General features: G+C 41.8%; 1 protein-coding gene across 4 annotated transcripts in view; it reads left to right on the top strand.

Moving 5' to 3' along the window:
• Positions 1-12962, top strand: part of LOC134533084 (disheveled-associated activator of morphogenesis 1) — a 271265-nt gene that overhangs the window by 222949 nt on the left and 35354 nt on the right. For all 4 annotated transcript variants that reach the window (XM_063370323.1, XM_063370321.1, XM_063370322.1 and 1 more), the window contains 3 exons: positions 7633-7845; positions 9729-9800; positions 12391-12621. In XM_063370323.1, the coding sequence (XP_063226393.1) occupies positions 7633-7845; positions 9729-9800; positions 12391-12621 (516 nt within the window). The remainder of the gene's footprint in view (positions 1-7632; positions 7846-9728; positions 9801-12390; positions 12622-12962) is intronic.

The following is a 12962-nucleotide window of genomic DNA, read 5'->3' as shown; positions in this document are numbered from 1 at the left end:
TAACACTTTTACTTTTTACGTTCTTTAAATGATTCGTGCAATGGGGAATTTTGATTTAATAAAATTTCTTGGGACATGTGCCATTGCAGTTTTTTTTTCATGGGAATATTTCATAAATGAAAACTAGGAAATAAAAAAATGAAAACATTAACCCACAGAAAACAAGCCTAAATAATCTGTTGTCAAACAGATAAACCCAACAATGAACCTAAACAGGTATTATGGACAACAACAACAGCAGCAGCAACAGCACAGACGAACACATCCTCACAGACAGCACAAGAATTCCGTGGAAGGAATTTAGCTATGAAAAAATTAATAACACCATAGATGAACACAGTGGGCTAACAACGACGATGCAGTTTCCACAATAACAGTAAACGCAAACCGACGACAAAACCTGGAAAACGCAGCAAAAATACTAACACAAAGATGAAGATGAGCAGATATTTTAGACAACACGAACGACGGCAACACAGACGAATACAATAGGTCTCCTATGACAAACATTTTGGTTTTTAAGGTCCCCGCCCACCCGGGCACACATACTGTGTGCAGAGCTTCGGAGCAACCATCGCGATTTGGGAACTAGAAACTATCAGAGTTTTTTGTCTTTTTACGAAAAGTTTTAAATAATGTGCTGAGGGCGGATGAGCAGTTCTGTTCCCGTATTTCGTTTTCAAACGGTATTTATAGGAGAGTGAAAATGGTTAAAACGCATGTTGGTTTTTTTTTTCCAGAATAATTTTTTTGATATGAACCTCCGGAACTTAATTTTGAAAGCACTCAAAAGGACTTGCATTACACCTTTATCTTAATTTCTTCGCCAAATCTCATAGTTGTCCTACGTACGACGTTAGTCCACAGCCTTGTGCTTGGAAGCGACACCGCGCTAGAAGCACCCGCCTCACCAACAGAGATACATACACCTCTGACTAGGCGGGCTTCTTAACCAGCTAAAACTAGCTATTTTGTGCTATTGTTTGTATTTATTCCATTTTATGACGACTTAATAAAAATAACGACGCTTTAAAATTAATGGCGTACAACGCTAACATGCATTGAATTTGGACGTCACTGAGACCTATCGTCAAACAGCAAACCGATTCGCCGGTAGGATTAGGCGTTTTCATCAACAGATGGAACCGACTAAAGCCTGTAATTTTTTCACATCATAAATAATGTGTTTGGTTGAGGTGTTTGTATTTTTGAGATTTTTTCTTTTAATTTTATCAATTCAATTCGATTTTGTTTTTATATTTAACTTGACAGAAAAAGTAACAATATATTATATTGTTTTATATGTCATTAAAAATTATTCTGTCCACGCGTACGAAGTCAAGGGCACAGCTATTTTATTAGTATTTATATTTCCAACTGCAAACAAGTGTATAACTGTGGAATTGTAAACGAACACTTAAGTACAATCTTCACTGCAAGTCGTAGTTTGTGCGCGCGGAAACGAACAATGTAGGAAATGAGGTCAACTGAAAACAAACAGAACCCCGGCGCGGGAAGAGGCGATGTGTTAAGAGCTGCGAGTGTGTAATGACTTTGATGTGGAGCAGCTGTTGAACCATGTTCGGACACGCGTGATGTCTGCAATGACAAAGCGTGTGGGCCTTGAATCATATCTGACGAGTTTCACACCCAGAAAATGAGTCGGTGATTGAAATCTGTGAAACGCTACAGGCCATTTTTTTTGTAACGATCTTAAAACAAATTAATGGAAGTTACGAACGTAAACGTATCGTGGGGAATGTAACATGCAATGTGATAATACGGGTTCAAATTCTTCCTTAGTTAAATTTCTCGATGTCTTCCTAAATTGTGAACCCAGCCTAATGACCCCGCTGTTGCCGAAACGCCAGGCCGAGAGAGGAATGAAGAAACTACAGACGTAGGTGAATACACAAAGTCCTCATTCCTCTTCCCATCACTATCGCGAAAGCAGAGTTTTCCACGCTTCCGGAAAGGAGTGGGATCATCTTTTCCCATCGATCGAAGCCCCACTCTCCCCCTCAACCTTTTCACCCGGCGTCTCACTTCGATGACTGTAAGGGTGGGGGTGATCGATCACCTTCTTCCCTTACCCCTGTACACCCTTCCCCTGACTTTCACCTTAAAGGGCGCCCCCCCCCCCCCCCACACACACACACACAAACAATCAGTCCAGCTCCCATTTCGTACTGCTCAGGCCGAAATGATGCCTTCCCCACGCACGATCTGTCTCGTGGTTTCTGTTGCTGTTGGAAATGTCGTTTCATCGTAGAATTTTGAAGAAAAATTAGATGTTGCAATTGAAAAAAAGTTAAAAAAGGGGAGAGAGAAAAAAAGCAAAAGCAACTATGAACAGAGATGTCTTGCCGCGACACTCGGCTGAAGGACTGATTTTTTTTTTTTTTTTTTGGAATGACAGTTTGGACTGGAGGAGACGTTGTTCCCACATACAAAGCAGTTCGGGTCCACAGCCAGATTTTATGGGAAGCCATCAGTTTGTCAGTCCATCAGTTCGGACTGACCAGTCCACCGTCCGTGCTCACACAACGACAGTTCCGACTGATCGTGTGTGTGAGGAGACCTTTACAGTCTGCTATACCCACGATCCTTCCTAAATGATTCCCTGCTACTCTGAGCACAACAGATAGATAAAATATTATTGATTATTGAATTTTCTTGTGGTACTATTATTTAAGGGTTGCTCCTGTTAAAATTACCACGATAGCTCTTTTCCATTTATTTGTTTGTCCGTAAGTTTCATCGTGAGATTTTCATTGGACGTTGTTATTGAGCTGTGAAGTAACGCAAGTAGTCGGTAACTATGAACATTTGAGAGAATGTTTACTTGTAGTACTGAATATGAATACAGTACTATCTTTATAAGGCTAGAGCTGTACCAGAATGGTAGGTCGCCGTGCGTAAATCTCGATTTAATTTAATACAAAGCCAAACCACAATAATATTTGTAAAATTTAACTTGCAAAGTAACTGTTAATGAAATGTATGTATTTTAGCGTTATATATGAGAAGATATAACAGAATATTAGGATCTAAATGAGCGCGTTCGTGCTGAAAGTAAGATAACTTATTTAAGTATGGAGCATCGGCAATATCCACAAGATCTACATTTATTAGGAAACAAGTGGCTTGAATTCGACGTGTTTTCTCAACAACAAGCTGTTAAAGTAGACCTATCGAAAAGTTGATCGTTTATTCCTACATCCATATTTGATATACATTGTGCAATGCAAATGTTGTGGAAATATTTATTAATTCATAGTGAATTTAAACTGCTTTGAAAGGCAAATTTTTTCAGTCATCTAGAGATAAAAAAAATATTCACAAAAATCCTGCACAAATAATCATTCTTCTTTAATAGTTGTAGGACACTTTCCTCAATAGTCACAGCCAACAATTTCGTGCAACAAACCGAATATGAACACATCGCACACGTTTACGGTGTACTGTAAACGCTCACGGGTTTGCTGTGTGGTTGATAAAAAGTAATTCGTTGAGTCATGACCATTTATAAAATGGATATGAGGTAGCAGTTTTATAGGCATTTTAATTCTACTGTGTTGTGCCGTGTCCTTGGCAGGCGGGAATAAAGTCTGGGCAGTTTCTATAAGAGTGCTAGGTGCTGCTATGATTACGTACTTCGAGGTCGAAATGTGGAAGAAAGTCTGCAAAGTTCTACTAGAAAGACAGACAGGTTTATTTATCTTGTTACTTTGTTTCTTGTTACTTAGTGTCTTCTAGGTTCAAAGTTCCCAAACATAATTTATCAAACTAATCACCAGTGTGTGTGTGTGGGGGGGGGGGGGGGGGGGATCCATTGAAGTGGACTATAAAATAAATTTATATCTGCGTAGTTTTCATAGTCTTGTCTTCTGGTGTAGTTTTATAATTATCTCTTCAGTGAAGTTTAATAATGCCTAGCGAAGTGGAAAATCCACCAGCTTGAGCCACATAATTGTTAGAAACCACGTTAAAAACCTTAATCGGTCGAAAATAGTCCACTAGTTCGGCTGCAGCAATTTTTTAATCTTGATCGACCAACCGATGGTGGATGAGAAAGTATTTTTGAAATCTTGGCCTTCTAATAACGGTGTTTATGTTTAGGAAAGATTTTGTTTTGCTGACCAGAAATACGAGCTCTCCTACGCAGTGAAGCGTTCAGCGAGAAAATAACTGTTATTGTTTTATACGGGAACTTTTCAGTTAATGGCATCCGGTTTGAGACATCGTAGATTAAAATTCCAATAGTTGGAATTCAAACTGATGTTTTTTTTTTCAGGGACGATTTAAATTCCGATCGCTTCTAGGATTCTCCACAACTCTCTCTCCCCCCCCCCCCCAAATCACTCCCCTCTCTCCGTCCCCCCTAAATCCGTGCAAGTTAGTTTCCTGGGGGTCAGAGTTTCCGGGCAAACGAAAAAAAGGGGGGTTGTATTTAATCCGTAACTTACAGAAGTCAACCGTCGACAAACCTTTGCTGTAAATCTAAATCCAAGTACAAAGTTTTGAGAGTAGTTACGTACGCGCGCAGTGTGTATAGCCCTTAGTGTCTAGTTGCTCTTGCGAATGGATGTGGAGGGTGAAGACTGCCTCAGAAATATGTTTATTGATTTCTGCCTAGGGAGGAATGGACTGGCAGTTCCGGGCGCGTATCTGAGCCCACGAGGCCTTTGCAAGCAGTGCACGGATCCCGAACTTAATTCGTACGTGCAGACAATACGTTGCGTGCATTGATATTATTTTTATTTATCACGTAACTGTTGGGTTCTGTTTTTTTTTTTTTTGGAGTAGGGAGAAAATCATAAAACGAAGTCTTTGGAATAGACGGGCACAATCGTGTTGCTAATCCTATACTTTTAACTAAGTACAGTACAGTCTTTAATCTGACAGCTGTCGTATTAGCGATTTTGTCGTATCATCGAACGTCAGCATAGTTTAATTGGCGATTTGAAAGAACAGTATACGGTACAATGGCATTTAAAACAAGTTATAAAATGCTGCTCTATATGAAGAAAAAAAATATAGATGAGCGTTACTAAAAATAATGGATCGGATATCACGTTGCATCTGTGATTCAATTCTATTTTGGGAAAAAAAAGTTATGTATTGTACCCAAATTTATGAGTTCTACTCTGATACTGCCGAACTAGAGAACAGATAGAACAGAATGCCAGATTATGGAATGTGCTGAACATAAACGCCGGATTAAAGAATAACATCGAACATAGGAATGCCGGATTACATAATAAAACTATTATAAGAATGCCGGATTACAGAATGTAATGAACAGAATAATGCCGTATTACGAAATGTGCCTAACGGAACAATGCCGTATTAAAGAGCACCGACTGTATAATACAAAGCTCAGTGCCGGTCACACAGTGGAAACCACGGCAATCAACGATCATAGAGGGATTGTTTTGTATACTCGTTTGTTCAACTATTTGATTACATTAATGGACCGATTGATTATTTTTGTATATCGAAACTTTATAGTTTCCATGCCAGAGACATTTACGTTGCAGGTCGGGAACTCGATAATACTGGTTAACATTTAGTTCGCAGACTAGTTTCAGATACGGCCTGGATAAGTTGCATATTATTTGTGCCGGACGCTTGGGGAGGGAATACTGGAATATCCCTACTCCTCCGAAGTTGAGAAAATTTTTGCAACACATCAGTGAAGGCAGTATGTTATTTTGGGTGATGCAAGGGTAACTGTTAAAACGCCTGAAATTCCAACTGTGTGAGAAGCTGCGTCCCATACGGCTTTTACTGTAGGCCCACCTGCCAGTGTGTTAGTGGCAAAAGCAGTGTACGTTTTTTGAATATGTGTTCGAAATTCTTCCTCTTCCCTCCACTAAAAAAAAATCTGTATCCGCCACTGCATATTATGTATCTGAAATTGACTGGTAGCACTAAAAGAAATCCAGATTTCACTGGTAATTTCGTGAATGCGACGGATGTCTCATGGAACGGAAATGTGTAGCAACAGTGCCGCCACCTGTGGCGAGTGGCGCGAACAAAAGTTCACAGATCCAAAGGTACACGTTACAGTATTAACAAGACGGGCAGAATTTTTAGCCAAATTCCTTGTCGAAAATCATGTCCAAAAGCCGGGGTTAGTATTTTTTTAAAAGCCTTTTTCGCTTTTAACGGAGTCTTTTCATTATAATATTTTAACCTTTCGCTCCGCAAATTGAATGTTTCGGTAGTCGACGTAGCTGCCACGGCAGCTAATTATAGCAGCTGGTGCGGAAACTACGTGTGATCTAGCGTGAAGAATTGTAGTTGAAATATATACTGGTCTTAGAATATTCAAAGCTAGCCTAGCAAATGTAAGGCTCACTGAACTCTAGTCGGTTTTATTTCGTCACATTCGCCCTCGCGTCATTTCTGCAACATACATAGTCAAAGTAACTCCGCTCGGCGACTCGATAGGAGACCTGTCTCAGTTTCGTATTGAACACGTATTTGCAACGTGAGAACACATGAATTCGCTCGTTACCTAGGTTAGATGTTACACGTCTCTGTCGAGATAAATGAGCCTTCACCCTGAGGGGGGTGGGGGGTGAATGGTTTCTCCGGGTCGTTAACCACAACGCAGAAATACCATAACGCCGAATGTCAAAATTGACCACAACGCCGACAGTTAGAAAACTGCGGTGTACCAACAACGCCGAAATAACAAATGAATTAATTTGTGTGTGTTTCTTAAATGTACCTTTAACGCCGAAATACCACAATCTAACCTAACCTAACTTAACCTAGCCTATCCTAGCCTAGCCTAGCCTATCCTATCCTAACCTTTGTGGCAGTCCTGCAATGACATTTTTCGGCGTTAGTGTATTTTGGCATTGTGGTAATTCGGTGATGTGGTACACAGCAGTTTTATAGCTGTCAGCGTTATGGTCAATTTGGTATTTCGGCGTTGTGGTGCGTCCCCGCGGTTTCTCCTCGACGGCCCTGGCGCGGAGGGCGCTGCAGGTTGTTGTTGGACAGCGGAGGACACTGGACTGTAGGTTGCCCGCCATAGTTCCCTGCTGAGATTTCCTCTAATGGCTCAGGATCAGGATTGGAGTAGGAAAACGTGGTGGTAGTGGTCCTCCTATGCTTGGAGAACACTCCGAGGGGTCCCCGCCCTGCTGACGAGTGTAAGTGTTGAGCTACTTAAGCTCAGGTTCTACCCTGCTGAGCTAGTAGAGGTTGGATAGGCCTCAGCTGGATCACGAGTAACTGGGATGACCGAGGGGGTCCCAGGGATGTGAGAGGCATGGTTCCAGTGTCGTAGCTACTCAGATCCCACAGAGGGGGCTGGCTCTGTAGGAGGTCTGGAGTTTTAACGGTGGAGCTGGGGGTGGGTCGGTGGGGCCGAAGTTGGGATGGGTCTCCTCAACCTCTCGACCTAGCCGGGCCGCTCTCCAGTAACATGCCGCGATTGGAAATGGCTCTTGGTTCTCGGAACCCATTTTGGGCACTGGTAACAGTGTCTGGCATGTAAAAGACCCATCCTTCTCCTAACCAGGATCATGCCCTGACGGGATCGAATGCCTGGGGGAGTATCGATGTTTTTAGAGGTGTGAACCTAATGCACATGTCGGGTTGCCCCGCCAGGACGACGAGCCGCCGGAGATCACGTACTGCGTGGTGGACCAGGCCGGCGCGCTGCAGGCTCTCACGCCCACCCAGCCCATGCCCGACGAGGAGGAGCTCGACGCCAAGTTCGCAGAGCTGGTGGAGGAACTGGACCTGACCGCAACCAACAAGGCGGCCATGCTGGGCTTGCCCTCCGAGAAGAAATGGCAGATATACTGCAGTAGAAAGAAGGTACGTATTTGTGCAAAAATATTACGAAACCCCATCATTTGCAATCTGTGTTGGTTTTTCCTTTTCATTTAAATAATTGAGGTTTAACTTTACACCACCGCCGTTCCGTTCACACTCCCCTGAGTCTCAAGTATTTTTGTGTGGCTCATCTCAGACGTTGTGCTAATTGTATTGATGCGATTTTACCACAGGTTCTTTATGGGTTTCGTGTGAACTCACTCTGAAGCTTTATAGTCTTTCAAGGGTTGTCTTGTGAGGCTTACACCATGTGAATTTCTGGCAGATACTCTATACTTCATTAATGTTTATTTATCTCCGAATGTTTCCATATTTTCTTTCGCTTCCAGGTGATCAGAAGGAGAAAAAAAACCTCTGCTTCAGAACATTTAGCTCTGTCCAATATTTTTACATTAATTTTGACACTATATATGTATATATGTATATATATGTATATATATACACTTATAATTTTTAACATTAGACTACTATCGCAGTCTTATCAGTAGTAAGTGGGGCAATCTTATTTGCATGTATGTATATATATATAAACACTGAAAATTTATGAACACTCAATTTGGCTGCATCCATCGATTGGTTGTTGCAGAGGTGTGGTTGTAGTTGGGCCAGACAGACCTCTAAGCTACCCTATCCTCAAACTTAGTCCTATGAGTTTATTACTTGTCCATTAGGAAACATACAAAAAAAACCCTCCCCAAAAAACTAAAATTTATCTGCTTACTGCGCTGTTACATAATTGATACATAGTTCTGAATCATGGGTATACTTACTTTTTTTTCTCTACTGGATCGGTTAAATGTATTAAAATATGTCCAGATCTGATGCAATACTCATGATGCAACATGTTTGGTTTCAGCAAGTTTCTCTGATTTTATCATATATATATGTGCGTGTGTGTGCGTGCGTGTGTGTGCGTGTGTGTGCGTGTGTGTGTGTGTGTGTGTGTGTGTGTGTGTGTGTGTGTGAACGAGGCCTTAGGTGGGGTGAAAATGTTTTTGTACTTTTACAAGGAAAGTCCTTAGAAACTCAGTTGCCAACGATATCACCTAAAACTGTAAGGCAGAGCTTTGTACCATGTACCATTTTACAAAGCTCTGCATTTTAGTTTAACAAGTAATATCGTTGACAACTAAGATTCCAAGGATTTTTCTTGTAAAAGAACAATAGGTTTTTACAGTGCAAACTACGCAAAAAAAAAAGCAAGAAACGCAAGATGCCAAAAAATTAATCAACGATGTTTTAAAAAACTGATTTATTACCTACGTACTACGCAAAAACGCAACGCAAGAATCGATCAACTTTCAACGTTCTGCGTTTCTGCTTACGTTTGTGCTTTCCATTTATTTAAGTAAAGTGTTCCGAAAAGTTAAAAAGACGCAGACGTTATGTGCATAGAAGGCAACGATTAAAATATATATATATAATATAGCCTATATATTTATATATATATCCTGTTTTCGCGCGCTAAACTTAAGCACAATGAAACAAAATAGCACATGACAGTTCCATTTTTCATGATAAAAATGAATCATGAAAAGAAGCCAGAGGAATATATTATTTCCAACTTTTTTAAAATTTCAAGTAGTGACGTCTTGCCACTTTCTTACTTCATAAACGACCGTGATTTACTTGCGTTTGTGGCGTGTTGCACCGTGCACACCTGGCGTAGTTTATAAATCTGGCCTTGAAGTTAAGGAACAAGTCTACATAGTATGATTACTTCTGGGACGATAGACCAACATGGGTTTTGAGAACTGTACATGCTTTGGAGATGCATAAGTGTTTTGTGTTTTTGTTATATCGTAACATAATACGTATTATGTCAAGAATCTTTATAGTTAATCTTAGTTTTTTTTTTGTTTCAGGACCAAGAAGGAGTGCCAAACTTACTACATTTACCTGAGCATTACATCGAAAGGGTTCAAGCACTTTCCATGGCAAGTCATGTTTGTTATAGTTATATTCGAGATATCGTACCAGCTTCACTCTTGAGAAATGTCTCCGGAACGTAACCCCAAGGAAGCACTTCCCCTCGGATGCCAGGGATTTTATCACGAATAAATTTTAAGCTGTCCAAAGTATCTTTTGGAGTGAAAATTATTTTCTTTTATCACCGTACATTGAGATCATTGGCCTGAGAAAGGTTTTCTTTAATTAGTACTTTCGTACTGTCGGCACTGTCTATATTGAAGTTACATTTAATCTCTGCCAATTTATTGTCACTCTTGAGTTAGTTGATTTAGTTATTAACCAAATTGATACCAGCAGAGTTAAATTAATATCGAACCTGTTTGAGATAAAAAGGCCTTATCAGGAAAACATTGCCTCTGTGCTTCGAATCTGGATCAAAGCCATGAACCAAATGTAAGCTGGACATTATTACAGCATAGTCAGATACAATTCGGAATTCTTAAAAATTCTTATGTATCAGAGTAAAAACTGGTAAAAACTGCGTATTGCATGTTGCAAGATTTTTATAACTATTGGTTTATTGTTAACACACATGTTTTTATTTTACCAACTGCATGATTTGAAATAACTTGCATTGCATCCTTTCAGCAGCAAACTTAATGTGAAAACCTTCGAAAAGCCGGACAGCCTGTCCGGTGGTCAGGACTAGAGATGGCGACCCTAGGGTACTGAGCCAAAACGTCCAAGAGTAGTATATGAATGGGGTTTCTGGGACTGGAATCGGAGTATAGAGTGTGGAGCGGGTCAGTGACCGACCGCCCTGATGTCACGGCGACCATCCGGGATGACCATGAGATTTAATCTTGACCCTGGCCGCCCATTTGGTTCCGCCATTTTATCTCTCCACTCCATAGTCGGCGTGAGGAGCTAGAGCCGATGCCCGCCATCTTGGATTGTGATACCATGGTGGTCATCTTAGAATGACCTTTGACCTTGGACCTTGGATTTCGCCATCTTGACATCGTGTCCCAATCCCTGAATATTGCAATTTTCGTTATATTCGCCATATTGAATTCTGGCATGACCACCATCTTGTTTTAGTCTGCTGGTGGCCGCCATCTTGTATGCGACACCCCCACCATATTGGTTTTTTATGTTCCGCTGGAGGCTGCCATCTTGGATTTCATCACCTTTGTTTCTGCTGTTTGTTTCTAGAGATGTTTGTTTCTAGAGTGTGCCAGCATCACTGTCTCATGCACATAAGTCGAAGTTCCATTTACCTGCTAATTTGTTTTTTGTACAAAATACATTGGAATGCTGTGATTCGAACCATTACAGCTCGGACCTCTGAGTTGGAAAACATACACCTTTGACCGCACGGCCATCGAGTCGTTTACCAGATTCAGAGTTAATTAAGTTATATTATAAATAACACATTCAAACTTGTATTTTTTTTTAATTTGAAGGAATAATAGCATCACCTGTTGTAGACCGAGCCGCCATATTTTTTTTAATACATGCTACCAGGAGCGCTAGTTAACACACATCACCTGCTAGAGAGCGTCGACGCCATTTTGTTTTCATTAATCTATATCAGGAGCACTAGCGTACACGTGTGACAGTGCGCGTTGCCGCCATATTAGTTTAATTTTTGTCCACTAGAGTGCATAAATCATTTATTACTGTGACATCCACCATCTTGTTATTTAGGCGCCATTTTGAAATCTTCTAATTGTTAAGCTAGAAATTCTGTAAAAAATATTACTTGTTAATTTACTGACTGATTCGATCGATATCCGTCCTCGGTTTTGATCCTTGCTTGATGCAATAAAATAAAATATAATTAAAAATTCAAATTTTGGCAAAAGTTGGAATCCCTCACCGTTGGAGAATCTCTTTGTACGAGAGTGGGTTGAACGTCGAAGACCCTGACCGTTGGATCGGCCGTAATGGTCGAGACGACAGAGTTGTTTTTCACCCGACGTAACGCCATGCGATTGTTTTACTTTGGGGGCTTTACAAAAAGATCGTGTCCACGTTTCGCCGCTATACCTAATGATTTGCCGGAGTCGGAGAGGGGGAGGCTGTAGCTTCCATTACTCCGGACCTGTTAACCAAAGTGTGGGATGTGTGCATATATTGGAACACTTGTAAGTACAACTGGTGTTGGCTCATCTTCAGAGTGGATCTCGATGTGGGGCAGGGGCGCACCAACTAAATTTCCAAAGGGGGGGGGGGAAATATACCTTTTTTTAATAAAGAATCATCGATCCCCCCCCCCCTATTGAAGCGGGGGGGTCCGGCGGTCCTCTCCGGGGAAAATTTGTATTTCAAGGTGGAAAATTGTGCTATTTAAGCAGTTTTATGATTTAAAAATTGATTACACAGCACTTTTCTTTGCCCCCGTTTGCCCGCACTTCAAGGTTTCAGAAGGGGGGGGGGGGCAAAATACCCTTGCCTTGCCCCCCCTCCCTGTTGTTGCGCCCCTGCTTGTAAGTGAAACCGGTGTTGGGCTCACCTTCTGAGTGGGGGGGGGGGGGGGGGGAAGCGTGGCGGACGTCACGGGGACTGACGGGGACTGACGGGGACCTGACGGCGACCTGACGGCGTGTGCAGCTGCAGTTCCCGGCCGACGCTGAGGAGGAGGAGGTGCGCGCGCGCACACGCCAGCTGGACGGCCTGAAGACGGCGCTGCGCACGCAGCCGCACAGCTTCGTGCTGCGCTTCATCGAGCTGGACGGGCTGCAGGCGCTGCTGGGGTTCCTGGCCGCCATGGACTACCCCACGGCGCAGAGCCCCGTGCACACGTCGCTCATCGGCTGCGTCAAGGCGCTCATGAACAACTCGGTGCGTCCTGCCTCCCTTCCTTCCTTCCCCGAGGGCCGCACATGTCATGAAAACAGAAGTCATCTAAAAATATATAAATATAAAAAAAACTCAATAATAACCACGAAACAATACACAACGTACATGTTTATAATTTTGTTAATTAGTTATGTAAAAAAAAAACACGGCTTCATAACGGTGTCTGCCGACAACTTATACTAATACTAATAAATGAAGTTGCCATGATAAGTTGATAGATACTTAAGGAGGCCATGAAAACGATGTCGTTTGATTGGGACGTGGCCCTCGGACCGCATGTTAGCTATGACTTGCACTAGAGCAGTGGTTCCGAAACCCAGGAT

The sequence above is a fragment of the Bacillus rossius genome, chromosome 6, assembly GCF_032445375.1.
Source record: "Bacillus rossius redtenbacheri isolate Brsri chromosome 6, Brsri_v3, whole genome shotgun sequence".
Lineage (NCBI taxonomy): Eukaryota > Metazoa > Arthropoda > Insecta > Phasmatodea > Bacillidae > Bacillus > Bacillus rossius.
This window is presented reverse-complemented; position numbering and strand designations above follow the sequence as displayed.